Genomic DNA, 15,279 nt, shown 5'->3' on the forward strand with positions numbered 1-15,279 from the left:
TTCAGGTCTTTCAGTTTGAGAAATTCTGAACCTGTTCTTCCCTTTTGGTTTTCTAATTCCAGGTCTTCACACATTTCATTATAATATTTTACTTTGTCTCCCCCAGCCGCACTTTGAAGTCTTCTGTTTTGCTCTTTTATTTCATTATTTCTTCCATTTGCTTTAGCTACTCTAGGTTCAAGAGCAAGTTTCAAAGTCTCTTCAGATATCTGTTTTGTTCTTTTCTTTCTTTCCTGTCTTTTTAATGACCTTTAGCTTTCTTCATGTGTGATGTCTTTGATGTCTTCCTACAACTTGTCTGGTGTTCAGTCATTAGTGTTCAATGCATCAAATCTGTTCTTGAGATGGTCTCCAAATTCAGGTGAGATATACTCAAGGTCATATTTTGGCTCTTGTGGACTTGTTTTACTTTTCTTCAGTTTCAGCTCAAACTTGCATATGAGCAATTGATGGTCTGTTCCACAGTTGGCCCCCGGCCTTGTTTTGACTCATGATATTGAACTTTTCCATCCTCTTTTTCCACAGATGTAGTTAATTTGATTCCTGTGTTTTCCATCCAGTGAGGTTCATGTGTATAAACCCACTAACCCAAACCCACTGCCGTTGAGTCGATTCTGACTCATAGCAACCCTAGTGGTGTAGTAGTTAAGTGCCACAGCTGCTAACCAAGAGGTCAGCAGTCTGAATCTGCCAGGCACTCCTTGGAAAATCTATGAGGCAGTTCTACTCTGTCCTGTAGGGTCGCTATGAGTGGCTATGAGTTCATGTGTATAGTCACCATTTATGTTGTTGAAAAAGGTATTTGCAGTGAAGAAGTCCTTAGTCTTGCAAAATTCTATCATGGACTCTCTAGTGTCATTTCTATCACCAAGGCCCTATTTTCCAACTACCAAGTCTTCTTTTTGTTTCCAACTTTCTCTTTCCGATTACTAGTAATTATTAATGCATCTTGATTGTATGTTTGATCAAATTCAGGCTGCAGAAGTTAGTAAAAAATCTTCAATTACCTCATTTTTGGCGTTAGCGGTTGGTGTGTAAATTTGCATACTAGTCATCTTAACTGGTCTTCCTTGTAGGTGTACGGATATTATCCTATCACTGACAGTGTTGTAATTCAGGATAGATCTTGCAATGTTCTTTTTGACAATGAATGCAACACCATTCCTCTTCAATTTGTCATTCCCGGCATACTAGATCATATGATTGTCTGATTCTAAATGGCCAATGTCAGTCCATTTTGGCTTTAATGCTTAGGATATCAATCTTTATGTGTTTTCATTTCATTTTTCATGACTTCCCATTTTCTTAGATTCATATTTCATACATTCCACCTTCTGATTACTAATAGATGTTTGCAACTGTTTCTTCTCATTTTGAGTCATGCCACATCAACAAATGAAGGTTGCAGAAGCTTGACTCCATCCACATCATTAAGGTCTACTCTACTTTGAGGAGGCAGCTCTTCCTCAGTTATATTTTGAGTGCCTTCCAACCTGAGGGGCTCATCTCCCAGTACTATATCAGACAATGTTCTGCTGCTATTCACAAGGTTTTCACTGGCTAATTTTTTCAGAAGTAGACCATCAGGTCCTTCCGAGCCTGTCTTAGTCTGGAAGCTCCACTGAAACCAGTCCATCGAGGGTGACCCTGATGGTATTTGAAATACCAGTGGCAAAGCCTCCAGTATCACAGCAACACAAAAGTCACCACAGTACAACAATCTGACAGATGCATGGTGGGTTAGTCCTGTAGACCAATTTTTTTTGAGTATTTGGTTTCCTTCTTTTTTTTTTCCATATGCGTAGAGATTGATAGTTGTATCTTAGATGGCTACCTACAAGCTATTTAAGACCGTAGACACTACTCAACAAACCAGGATGTAGAACATAAACTTTATAAATTACATTATGTCAGTTGGCCAAGTTTTCCCAAGAGACTATGGTCCTAAGCCTTCAAACCCAGGAAACCAATATTGTGAGGTATTTGGTTATGTCTAAGAAGTATACGGAACTGTACCTCCATGTGGTTTACTATGTATATGGATGTATACGCATTCACACACATACATATATATGCACATACATATAGATACATGTATATGTGCATGCATATTCTTTATCAAAAACATTCTTTTGTGTACTTCTTAGTGACATCACTTACTTTGGTCAAGCTGTGCACTCTTCACCCACATTCAATACTACTTTTCCCATCATCAAAACATATGTGTATATATATATATATATATATATATATATATATATATATATATATATATAAAACAGGTGTCTGCTATCTGGGTAGTTACTCCCCTCTCTTCACCATCCATCCCTGGTAATCACTAATGACAGTTGGTCTCTGTTTATGTATCCATTCTTGTCTTCTTATAAAAGTGAGATCATACAATATTTGTCCTTTAAGAAATAAGTATTTTTTAAAAATAAGAAATTTCTTTTGTCAAATGAATCAAATTAAGAGGGAAAGAAATATGATTTTCACAGCACAATGAGGGGATTATAATCAGCTCAGCAAGAAAAATATGCAAAACAGTAAACATGCAATTAGCTGTTTGGAGACTCCAGCATGGGAGCTCAGCCCCTTGATTACACCTGACTAACGAGATGCCTGCTTCTACCAGGGAAAATTGCAATTTTGAAAGGTACACACATGGAGTGACAAGGGAAAAATGGGCTGTCTACCTGGCCAGCTACAGCTACAGAAATGACCTGAAGATCAGTGAAGTAACATGTGGTCCTTAGATTTCCCTCTTATCCAGCTAACCTTGATTTTAAAATAATACTTGAAATCATTTTTGAAGTCCATTCCCACTGTGGTGACTATATAAATGATCCATAAGGGGGAAATTTCAAAGGGTGGCTCCAGAAGACAGAGTAAAGTATTATGATGCCACGTGCAAAGACCTGGAGTTAGAAAATCAAAAGGGAAGAACATGCTAGGCATTTCTCAAGCTGAAAGATCTGAAGAAAAAATTCAAGGCTCGAGTTGTAATACTGAAGGATTCATTGGCTAAAATACTGAATGACTCAGGAAGCATCAAAAGAAGATGGAAGGAATACACAGAGTCACTGTATCAAAAAGAATTGGTCGATGTTCAACCATTTCAGGAGGTAGCATATGATCAAGAACTGATGGTATTGAAGGAAGAAGTCCAAGCTGCACTGAAGGCATTGGCAAAAAAACAATGCTCCAGGAATTGACGGAATACCAACTGAGATGTTTCAACAAACGGAAGCAGCCTTGGAGGTGTTTGCTCACCTATGCCAAAAAAATTTGGAAGACAGCTACCTGGCCAACTAACTGGAAGAGGCCCATACTTGTGCCCATTCCAAAGAAAGGTGATCCAACCAAATGGGAAAATTATTGAACGGTATAATTAATATCACACACAAGTAAAATTTTGCTGAAGATCATTCAAAAGCAGTTGCAGCAGTACACATTGACAGGGAACTGCCAGAAATTCGAGCCTGATTCAGAAGACGATGTGGAACCATGGATATTATTGCTGATGTGAGATGGATCTTAGCTGACAACGGAGAATACCAGAAAGATGCTTAACCGTGTTTTATTGACTATGCAACAGCACTCGACTGTGTGGATTATAACAAATTATGGGTGACATTGTGAAGAAAGGGAATTCCAGAACACTTAATTGTGCTCATGAGGAACCTGTACATAAATCAAGAGGCAGTCATTTGAACAGAAAGATCAAGGGGATACTGTGTGGTTTAAAGTCAGGAAAGGTGTGTGTCAGGCTTGTATTCTTTCATCGTACTTATTCAATCTGTATGCTGAGAAAATAATCTGAGAAGCTGAACTACATGAAAAAGAATGGGGCATCAGGATTGCAGGAAAAATCATTAACAGCCTGCAATATCCAGATGACACAACCTTGCTTGCTGAAAGTGAAGAGGACTGGAAGCACTTGCTAATGAGGATCAAAGACTACAGCCTTCAGTATGGATTACACCTCAGCATAAAGAAAACAAACATCCTTATAGATGGACCAATAAACAACATCAAGATAAACAGAGAAAAGATTGAAGTTGTCAAGGATTTCCTTTTACTTGGATCCACAATCAACACCCGTGGAAGCAGCAGTCAAGAAATCAAACGACATATTGCATTGGACAAATCTGCTGCAAAAGACCTCTTTAAAGGGTTAAAAAACATAGATTTAACTTTAAGGACTAAGGTGTGCCTGACCCAAGCCCTGGTGTTTTCAATAGCCTCATTTGCATGCGAAAGCTGGGTGATGAATATGGAAGACCAAAGAAGAATTGACGCCTTTGAATTACGGTGCTGTCGAAGAATATTAAATATACCATGGCCTGCCAAAAGGACAAACAAATCTGTCTTGGAAGAAGTACAGGTAGAATGTTCCTTAGAAGCAAGGATAGCGAGACTTAGTCTCACATACTCTGGACATGTAATCAGGAGGGATCAGTTCCTGGAGAAGGGCATCATGCTTGGTAAAGTAGAGAGTCAGTAAAAAAGAGGAAGACCCTCAACGAGATGGATTGACACAGTGGCTGCATCAATGGGCTCAAGGATAACAACGATTGTGAGGTTGGCACTGGACCAGGCAGTGTTTTCTTCTTCTGTACATAGGGTCGCTATGAGTTGGAGCCGACTTGATGGCATCTAACAACAACAACAAAGGGGAAATGCATAAATAAAACATTAAATAAACTTTTCAGCATTCAGGATTATTCTGAATAAAGTCTTGCCTAATATTGGCCTTGATTTCTTGAGCAGGCTCTGTCACTGAGGAGCTGATGGCCAAAATCCAGACGTCTAGATAGAACTTAAAAGTCAGTTCATTGAAGTTGTTGCAATTATACTGATTTGAACTTAGGAAGAGTGTGCAAGGGACCACGCAACATTCTTGGAGAAGCGTTGCCTATACTATACTTGGCTCGCAACATTCTTGGGGAAGCATTGCCTATACTATACTTGGCTTTCTTACCTGTTCTTGGTTGGCTGCTTTAAGAGAGAAACCTGTGAGAAAATTGTATCCAGAATCAGCTGGCATTTGGGGTCAGTTCTAGTGAGATTGTTTTTTGCAATTTAGCAAGTACTTACTGAGCAGCTCTAGGGTGTTCAATCAGTACTATGCTAGATTCTACAGAACACACCAAAATGTGTGACTCATTCTTTGCTCTTAAGTTTGATTTTTTTCTTTTGTGGTAGTGAGAAGGTACTGAGGGAACAAAGCTTACATGTGTAAGATAGTGTAAAAACAATTCAAGGTAACACCCCAAAGACCTAAATAGAATTTAGTTTGTTGGATGACATAGTTTCAGTTTTCATGAAGGTAATATATCTTAAGATGCACTTCAAAGAACAGGTAAGATTTAGATAGACAGCCAAGGATAAAGGATATTCTAAGCAGCGAACAACACAAGTAAAGGCCCAGAGTCAGGACTAGTAAGGTGTGTGCCCAGGACAACGAGATCTACTATGACTGGAGTAGAGAGAAAGTTGAGAAATAGAAAGTGTTAGTATGTTCGTGTAAGCATTTAAAGATTATATATCTGTCCCTGGGTTATATATGTCCATGGGTGGCATAAAAGGTTAAGCGCTAGGCTACTAACTGAAAGGTTTGCTATTCAAAACCACCTAGAGGCACCTCAGAAGGTTGATCTGCTTCCAAGAGGTCACAGCCATTAAGAACCCTATGGGGTGCAATTCTACGTTGAAACACATGGGGTCACTCACCATGAGTCAGAATTGACTCAACGGCAACTGGCATATGTGCACTCATACACACACACGCACTACTTTTTAATTCTGTGACATTTAAGCATACTATGTGTGATATTGGAGCCCTGGTGGCACAGCGGTTAAGCATTTGGCTGCTAACCAAATGGTCAGCAGTTTGAATCTACTAGCTGCTCCTTGGAAACCGTATTGGGCAGTTCTACTCTGTTTTATAGGGTCGCTATGAATCGGAGTCGACTTGACAGTAATGTTTGTTTGTTTGTTTTTGAGGTGTGATGATATTGACTTTACAAGTTTACCTATCTACTCGTGCCTACTCATGCCTCCGTATAGGAGACTTTATTCTGTTTAGGACGCAATTACCTGCCTAGGAAAACAACTCCAATGGGAACATGTAAAGATTGCTAAAGAAAATAAATAGCAAGTAAAACTCTACAAAAGTATAGTTTTGTTTTGTTTGTTTTGGTTTTTCCCTTTTTTTTAACATAGAATTGAACTCTTTTCCTTATAGAAAAAAATAGAACGCACAGATAGGCAAAAAAGAAAAAAAAATCCACCGCTCAGAAATAAATGCTAACATTGTGATGTATTCTTACATATCTTAATAAAAACGTAATGATACTACACACTAGTTTGTATCTTGCTTTTTTCACTTACCAGTATTTTGTGAATGATTTCATATCCCAGACACGATTATGAATCTTCATCTTTGCTTACTTTGCAGTCCTCCCATTTTCTCCAACGTGCAGGATATTTTAGTGTCTGCATTCAGAGCACAGGCTGAAAAGGAAGTACCAAGGGTCAAGTCTGAAGTCCATTTACCATCTACATATCTAGGAATAAATGTGTTTATGGGGTCCCTTTGGCCGACTCGATGGCAGTGGTTTTGGTCTTTGGTCCCACATGCAATATCAAAGATAGTATGGCATGCAACCTAGGTTATTATCCTCCAGGCAGTGTGGCAGTGTGTCTTGGGGATGGGAGGCAAGGTGGCCAAACAATATTAAAAAGTTTGGTACCAAAGCATATGAAGTCAATAGAATGTGTCTTATCTAGGACTCTATTCATAATAATTTGTGCTCAGCATTTCAAATGTCTCAGCAGTCTATGAATTTTCTACACTTGGCCCTGAGCTACTCTTTCCCATGTCAGATTGACTAGATATGTAGTCCAAATGATAAATGAAGACAGTCCAGCAAGAAATACACAAAAACATATTGAATTAAGTAGTTTTATTTAATCTAACTTTAAGATATACTACTAAATCAAGCTGGCTGTCACTGAGAAGATGTAAGTGTAAATGAAAGTAATTTTCTATAAACAGTATAATTTAAACAATTCACATTTTCTTTTCCCCAAGGAGATGGATGACTAAGCCCTTTGTGATAATGGATGATTTAGAGGTTTTGATTTACTTGTTTTGCTGTTTTAATTAAGCACCTATGTTAAATACTTTTTACATAAATTTTACAAATTTTGCATTCATTATACCACTCAGCCTTGACTGAAATGAAACTGAAAATGTTAGTGTAATGTCACTTTTCCTTTAAAATCCTCCCACAGTGAAGAATGCATGCTTCGGATAGAAAATTTAGTGGCTTAATTTATGTGATGACTTTGAAATGAGTTACTTGCATTAATACTTTATTTTACTTGTTCTCATTCCATGTCAAAACATCTGCAAACTCAGAAAAACTTAATATTGTTTATAATTATGATTGATGCTTTCTTCAGGTTATAATTCAGGATGCTGGCCCTGAAAAATTGGACCCCAAGTATTTTGGAGAGTTGCTTGCTGATCTAAGCCGTAAGAATATGGACCTATACCACTGCTTATTAGAACATTTGCAGAGAATTGGAGGAAGGTACTGTAGACATAACATTTGCCTTATCTTGTAGTTATGAAACATTTTACAACACTAGTATTTTTAATGGGGAAATGGGAACTATATGAGGAAAACTGAGCAAATATCCAATTTTAAGAGATAAAATATTGCTCAAGCCCTTTACCGGATTTCAGAAATTATTAGTTTTCTTTAAGGAGAGAACTTTATGAAAATCATCAAAGAAGACCACACCAGTTATTTTCAGATCAATAAAGAATTTTGTATACCTTTTCTTTTTTTTTTTTTCATTGTAATGCAGTTTGATGCAAGAGCAACTTCTTGGACAAGGAGCTCAAAAAAAATTTCATGGCATACTATGACTTGTTTTGAAATATTATACCGCTGATACATAATTCAGTCCCACTGCCAATCACTGACATTACTGTTTGCCTTCCACTGAAGTGTGCTCTGCATATAGAGGCCATAGTTTAATATGCATTGTCTTTAGTGCTTTGTCTATATTATCTAACTTACACAATAACGTACAAAGTAACTTATTCTCTTCAAGTCTGCATTTTCAGATGGAGAGTAAGTTATTAACTTAAAGTCACATAGCTACTAAGTGCTTGAGATGGATTCAAACTTTTGTAAGTACTCTTTCGCTTATAAAAGATCACTCAGCTCTTCTACGAAGTCTTCCTTAGATCCTTAGTATGGTTGAGGTGCTTCTATTCTTTGCATTAGCGGTACCCAGTGAATATCTCTATCAAAGTATAACATTGTAAAATTAAGGGGCATATAGAGAGAGACATAGTGCTTAAGCACTCTGATTTTGCATCCAGAGTTCATATCTTGGGTTCACGTCTCAGTTTTTGTTACATATCAGATGTCTGTTATTAGGTGCCGTTGGGTCAAATCCAGTTCATACTGATTCCATATGACAGGGTATAACGGCCCCATAAGGTTTTGTAGGCTGTAATCTTTATGGGAGCACAGCCGTTGGGTGAGTATGAACTGCCGACCATTCGGTTAGCAGTTGAGCAACAGATAAGTTGTTAAGGCTCTCTGCACCTAGTTTCTTCATCTGTAAAACAGGGGTTATAATAATCGTATTTATCTCATAGATTTCTTACAAGCAGTAAATGAGTTAAGACCTGTACTTATGACACAAGTAGTGTCAGCGTCATATAGGAACTTGTTGAAAATAGACCTACAGAATCAGAAATAGTGGTGCCCAGCGATCTGTGTTTCAGCAAACCTTCCAGGCAATTCTGATGCACACTCAGTTTTGAGAATCAGTGACCAAAGTTTACAAAAGTGGCAAAAGCTGGGCCTAGAATCCACGCTCGGAGAACCTTTTTGCCTTAGGCAAATCACATAACCTTTGATATACTAAATGTGTAACATCAGGCAAATTGTTTAAGATATTGAAGACAAATTGGAAGGAAATATCAATTTTTTGAATTGTCAAATTTGGAAAGGTCACAGGATTTATATTGGTTTTACATTGTTCAAATTTTACCTTGGAACAACTATGTTTGTGTGAAGTACCACCTGTAAAAACCAAACCCGTTGCTGTCGAGTCGATTCCAACTCATAGCAACCGTATAGGACAGAGTAGAACTGCCCCACAGGGTTTCCAAGGAGAGCCTGGTGGATTCGAACTGCCAGCCCTTTGCATAGTAACTGTAGCACTTAACCACTACGCCACCAGGGTTTCCAAGTACAGGACAGGATAATATTCGTGTTTTGTATTGGGCAACAACAGTTCAGAGCACACGTCCCTAACAATGTAGCTACGCAATAAAGATCTATAGAATGAGAGTTAAATATATTCCAAATGTATTAGGCCCATGCTAAATGGAAGTAGAGAAAGTAACTGAGCAAAAGAAGCTAAATTATTTCATAATGATCATCCAGAGAAAGGTGTGATCCAGTGCTTTGGAATGATTTCTTCTCATTGAGGAGTTTTGATAAATATACATACATGAGTGACCTAAATCTGTAATTAAGCACTGGAAAGCCTTGCATTTTATTCCCAAAGTAGCTAAAAATACCAAAAAGAACATGGAAAGCTAACGTGTCCATATTAGTAAACGTTTATTCCAGAGTGGAGAAGGTCTCACAAAGTCTTGGTACTTAAGAGTTTTTGTTTGTCAGATGGCTGTCAGTTTCTTTCTCTTCACTCTCTTTTTTGCCCTTCTTTCTTTCTTCTTATGTTTTTTCTGTTCCCTTCCTTCCTTCCTAGGCAGTGGGATGGCATATAGTGAGCACTACTCGGTTTCTTTTTCGCTGGATGTAATTCTAGCCTCCAGCGCCCGGTGCTGAATGAAGATGTGATCAGCACTGACCTTTCCACCTCCCTGCTCTGCTGTCTTTGTTTCCTCTCTTTCCCTTCCCTTTTGTCTCCACTTTGCTTTTTCCAAACTGCAACTCAGCAATGAGTGGGCTGCATGCTCAGAAAAGGAAGGTTGTCTCATGAAACCATTCTGGTTACTTAAAAAAATTCCAATATTAAGTACTGTTGATTGTTCCTTGTTTTGTTTCTTTGTATAATTTTTTTTTCCTATTTGTAGAAAGAGGCAAGTGACTAGGGACATGTCTACTAGGTTGGGATTGGAAGAAAAAAGGATTAGTGTGTTTTATAACACAAAAGATCTAGCAATGCTATCATTTCAGTTAACAGTAGTTAACAGTGATGCAAGGCTACTAAAACTGCATTGTGATTCGTATTTTAACTTATTTTAGCTTCCAACATACACACGCAGTTACTTTAGTAAAACATTACAGTGAAAAACTAGAAGATATTTCATGTTTTTGCTAGGGCCTCCTCACAACCTCTGTGTTGGGCAACACGGGAAATCGCACGTGCATACAGACAGACAATTGCATATGTGCAGTCATGCCTTGGGAAACAGGACCTTCAGTTCTTCTTCTCCACACCAGCCAGTGTATTTTTATAAGGGCATGTAAGTTGTTTTGCACAGTGAGCGACCCACTTATCTTTGTGAGCAATATATTACTCATAAGCGACCACTTAGAAGGCAAGGGTAGGGAGGGGCTCATGTACTAGCTAATGTACTTTTCTTGTGTACTGAGGGTATGGCAATCGTATATCTAGGATGTTCTAAGTCTGCCTTACTTTCAAATATTCTGTCTTGCTGTCAGACCATGCACGTGCACTGGTTTCATATTTGCGAAGTATGTTCACCACATGTATTTCAGGCCTCATTCTTCTACTGAGTGCAGAGGGAGCAAGCAGGCAAAAATAAGGGCCTGTCTGTGACACACTGACAACAGTAGAACTGTGTCCCTCCAAGTTTGCACCATCCCCCAAAGGAGCAAGTACCAGAGTGCTATGAGGAGAACCAGAGTGCTATAAAAAAAAAAGAAAGAAAGAAAAAACTAGTGCCATAAAGCCACTAACAATTCTCCTGAAGCATTTACCTCTATAACATGGGTCCACAAAAGGCCTCCTGAACCCCATGACCAAACCCTCCTCCACTAGATTTTGGTGCTAGAAATTCAATTATCTCACTAGAATTTTGGTCATTTTGCTTAAGGCTTTGTCCCTATATAAAAAATGCAAATATTCTTCAAGTCTCATCACTGCCATTTATACTGTAGTCTAGGCTGAATGAGTTACTCAGTCATGTCTTGCAAGTTTTGATTTTGATAAAGAAGGCATGAAGAACTTGAAGACACTGGAGAGAGAAGCTGGAATCAGCACTGAACTGGAACAATACAAGAAGGAGAAAAGGGAGGTGGAAATAGAGAATGGCTATTATTGCTATTTATTAACCCAGGTTTTGCCAAGTACCAGGACTTCTAGCCACAAATGGACTAGTGCTAATGGATGATACTAACCAATTGTGCACATTTTCTTGGTTTGTTAACCACTTGTTGTTTGTTTAAAATAGATCAGTTAATTCCATGAAAATGACTTCATTTTTGTCAATACCATTTCATTTTAGTTATTTTAAGCATTTTCATTTGTAATTATAAGTTGACTCAGTGCTAGTATGATATATCAAAAAGTAAGATAAAAATAATAGAACACTAAGATTTGTATGCGATCAATGAATACATTTCCTAAGGATGTTTATCTTGTTATTTCATCCTTGTAGCAAACAAGACTTTGAGTCTACAGATGAGGTAAGTGCGAAAATAGCTGAAAGTCAAATACAGTTAATAATAAAAGTAGATTCTGATATTTGCACTAGTAATATTTCTTTAGTTTCGTACATTTATTGGAATGAAACACAGGTTAGTGAAAGAAATAATGATCTTCTCTTGCTTTAATATATCTTTGTAATGTCTGTAAGACTAATAATCATTCACCAAAAATGCTCATCATTTTGCTTTAATTTGGTCTTTTATGTCCCATGCCAAATTGCCTGCAACTTAAAGTTTTGCTCAAGTATTAATTCTATTACATGAGCATATTTTATTAATAATTGCCTTTAGTGGCATAAGTCGTCAAATAGAGAAAAAAAATTGGTTTAAGCATAATAAAAAGTACAATTGCCTCTTTTTGTGTTAATTTTCATCTTTATTTCCAATATATTGGTATATTGCATTCATCATAGTAATTCATCAAGCCCTAAATGGCCTTTTAAAAATACTAACTTGAATTCAGCTTCTCGCTTAAAATTAGTTGAAGCTTATCAATGTCGCTGTACTACTACTACTACCAGTTGTAATCAAGTCAATTCTGACACATTACGACCCCATGTGTGTCAGAGTAGAATCACAGGATTTTCAATGGCTGATATTTTGAAACGGATAACCAGGCCTTTTTTTCTGAGACACCTCTGGGTGGACTGGAACCTTTAAGCTTTCAGTTAGCAGCTCAGGATGTTAACTGTTTGCACCACCCAGGGAATTCAACGTTGCTGTGACACAGCTCTATGTAAATTCTTAACAAGCTCTGTAACACCTATAATTTTGTTTTATTTGCTGTTTTCATTATTTAAAAAAAAAGCCTCTAAAATGTTATACCTACCCTCCAAAAATCGACTCGATGGCAGTGGGATAGATAGACCCTCCAAAAAAAAAAACTTCCAGTTATTAAAAGACACACTGAAATAAAATGTTCACCGGAATTGTATAGATAATCCTTTTGTTTTTAAATTACACATTTTAAAAATGTTTAATAGAAATGGCAAGTCTGGTTTCACTAAAATACCTAAAATTGAGGGCTCTTTCCATGAAAAAAAAAAATTTTTTTTTCCATGGTATACGTAGAATAATTGATTTTTTAAAAGCAAAAAATGATAAGGCTAAGAATGAAGTTGGGAGAAGCTATTGTTCAAAAAGTGAATTTTTAATATCCCTAAAAATATGCCCCATTTCACCAAAATCTGGGCTGCTGACCCTACAAGTAAAATACTAATGTGTGTTTAATACTAAGCATCTTTTTTTTTTTTTTTTTTACAGTCAGAAGACATTGAATCATTGATTCCTAAAGGACTTTCAGAATTTACAAAACAACAAATTCGCTATATTCTGCAGGTGAGGAAGTTCAGGAGCGGGGATGTGAAATCAACACTAAGTGCTAGCCCAGGATGCTTCCCTTAATTAAGGGAATGAAGTGGTTTATACTTTGGTTAAACAGAAGTTGCATGATAGATTAGTCAGACCATCAAAAATAGCATCGAACAACTAGCATGCAGAAAAGCATTCTAGAAATACTACTCCTTGCTGAGGAATGCCCCTATTCTCTACTCAGTGCTTTAGTGCACTGAGACTTTAACCCACAGCCTTTGTCTTCCTCTTCTCCATTCCATCTTCTACAGATTCCACCCCACCTTACCCCCAGCAGTGAGAGATGGAAAGGCTACTGCCTTGCTTTTCTGAGTTGTGGAAGACTAGAAACCACTAGGATGGTAAATTATCCTATGATGAAAGGAGAGACCACAGATCAAGATAAGCACTGAAAAAATATGACCATAAAGAAGAGTACAAGTATTTACAAGAAAGCATTCTAAAGATAATCTAGTTTTGTCTACTGAGGCAAATTTTTAACTTTGATATTTGGTGTCAGACGTTTGCTTATCATCCAAGTATCGGACCTGGTGAAATATTTGTAAAACAAATGAAATATTATTTTTAATGGCACATGGGCTGTGTTATAGAGAGAGGAGTGATGTGGGGATCACCTATACTCGAGCACTTAAATCTTGGAGGCATCTTTAATATTATTTATGATGATGGGATATCCATTCCAAGTATATTCTAGGCCTATTTCTGTGGAAAACTTTTTCTACGTTCATGAGAGATATTGCTCTGAAATTTTCTTTGCTTGTATTGTCTTTGTCTGGTTTTGGTATCAGAGTAATACTAGTTTCATAAAATGAATTGGGAAGCGTTTCCCTCTTCTGTATTTTCTGGAAAAGACTTGGTGTTAACTCTTCTTTAAACGTTTGCTAGAATTCTCCAGTGAAACCATCTGGGCCTGGAGAAATTTTTTTTTTGGGGGGGGGGAGTATTTTAAAATTACAAATTCAATTTCCTTAATAGTTACAAATCAAAACCAAACCCCTTGCCATTGAGTCAACTCATAGCGACCCTATAGGATAGACTAGGACTGCCCCATGAGATTTCCAAAGAGCAGCTGGTGGATTTGAACTGCCAACCATTTGGTTAGCAGCCAAGCTCTTAACCACTGTACCATCTGTTTCATATTTGATAAGTCGTGGTAGTTTGTGTTTTTTAAGGAATTGGTCCATTTCACCTTTGTTGTCAAATTTGTGTGTGCAGAGTTGTTCATAGTATCCCCTTGTGCCTTCAGGGTCAGTAGCCTCTGTTTTATTCCTGATATTAGTAATTTGTGTCTTCTCTCTTTTCTTTTTGGAAATCTTGCTGGAGGATTGTTAATCTTATTGTTTTTTTTCCAAGAACCAGATTTTAGTTTCACTGATTTTCTCTACTGCTTTCCTGCTTTCAATTTTATTGATTTCTGTTCTTATCTTCACTATTTCCTTCCTTCTGCCGGCTTTGGGTTTCTGTTGCTCTTCTTTTCCTACTCTCTTGAGATAGGAACTTAGATTATTGATTTGAAACTTTTCTTCTTTTCCAATGTGAGCATTTCAGTGCTATAAATTTCCCTCTCACATGGCTTTTGCTATGTCCTGAAAGTTTTGATATACATTTAATGTTTTATATTTTCAATTCTATGTATTTTTTTAATTTGCCTTGAGACTTCCTATTTGACGCATGGAATGTTTAGAACTGTATTGTTTAGTTTCTAAAGGTTTAGAGACTTTCCTGTTGTCTTTCTGTTATTGATTTCTAGTTCATTGTGGTCAGAGAATACAGCCTGTTGAGAGTTCAGTTCTTTTAAGATGGTTGCAGTTGTTTTATGGTCTAAGATAGAATCCATCTTGGTATATGTTCCATGGGTGCTTAAAAGAATGTATGTTCTGCTATTCTTGGGAGGGGTGTCCTGTAAATGTCGATGAGGTCTTTTGGGTGATGGTGTTATTGAGTTCTTCTATATCCTTGCTGATTTCCTGCTAAGTAGGTCTAGCAGTTGCTGAGAGAGGATATACAAGTCTTTGGCTTTAACTGTGGATATATTTCTCCTTTCAGTTCTATCAGTTTTGCTTCACACATTTTTCAGCACTGCTGTTTGGTGCATAAACATTTAGGATTGCTATGTCTTCCTGCTGGGTTAACCTTTTTATCATTATGTAATGTCTCTCTTTGTCCC

At 37.3% G+C, this 15,279-nt stretch overlaps 1 protein-coding gene across 1 annotated transcript in view; it reads left to right on the plus strand.

Annotated features, from left to right (window-relative positions):
* POF1B (POF1B actin binding protein) overlaps nucleotides 1–15,279 on the plus strand; it is a 110,120-nt gene that overhangs the window by 61,360 nt on the left and 33,481 nt on the right. The window contains exons 7-9 of the mRNA XM_049873282.1: nucleotides 7,474–7,604; nucleotides 11,693–11,720; nucleotides 13,005–13,079. Coding sequence (XP_049729239.1) covers nucleotides 7,474–7,604; nucleotides 11,693–11,720; nucleotides 13,005–13,079 — 234 coding nt within the window. The remainder of the gene's footprint in view (nucleotides 1–7,473; nucleotides 7,605–11,692; nucleotides 11,721–13,004; nucleotides 13,080–15,279) is intronic.

This window comes from Elephas maximus, chromosome X (genome assembly GCF_024166365.1).
Source record: "Elephas maximus indicus isolate mEleMax1 chromosome X, mEleMax1 primary haplotype, whole genome shotgun sequence".
Taxonomy (NCBI): Eukaryota; Metazoa; Chordata; class Mammalia; order Proboscidea; family Elephantidae; genus Elephas; species Elephas maximus.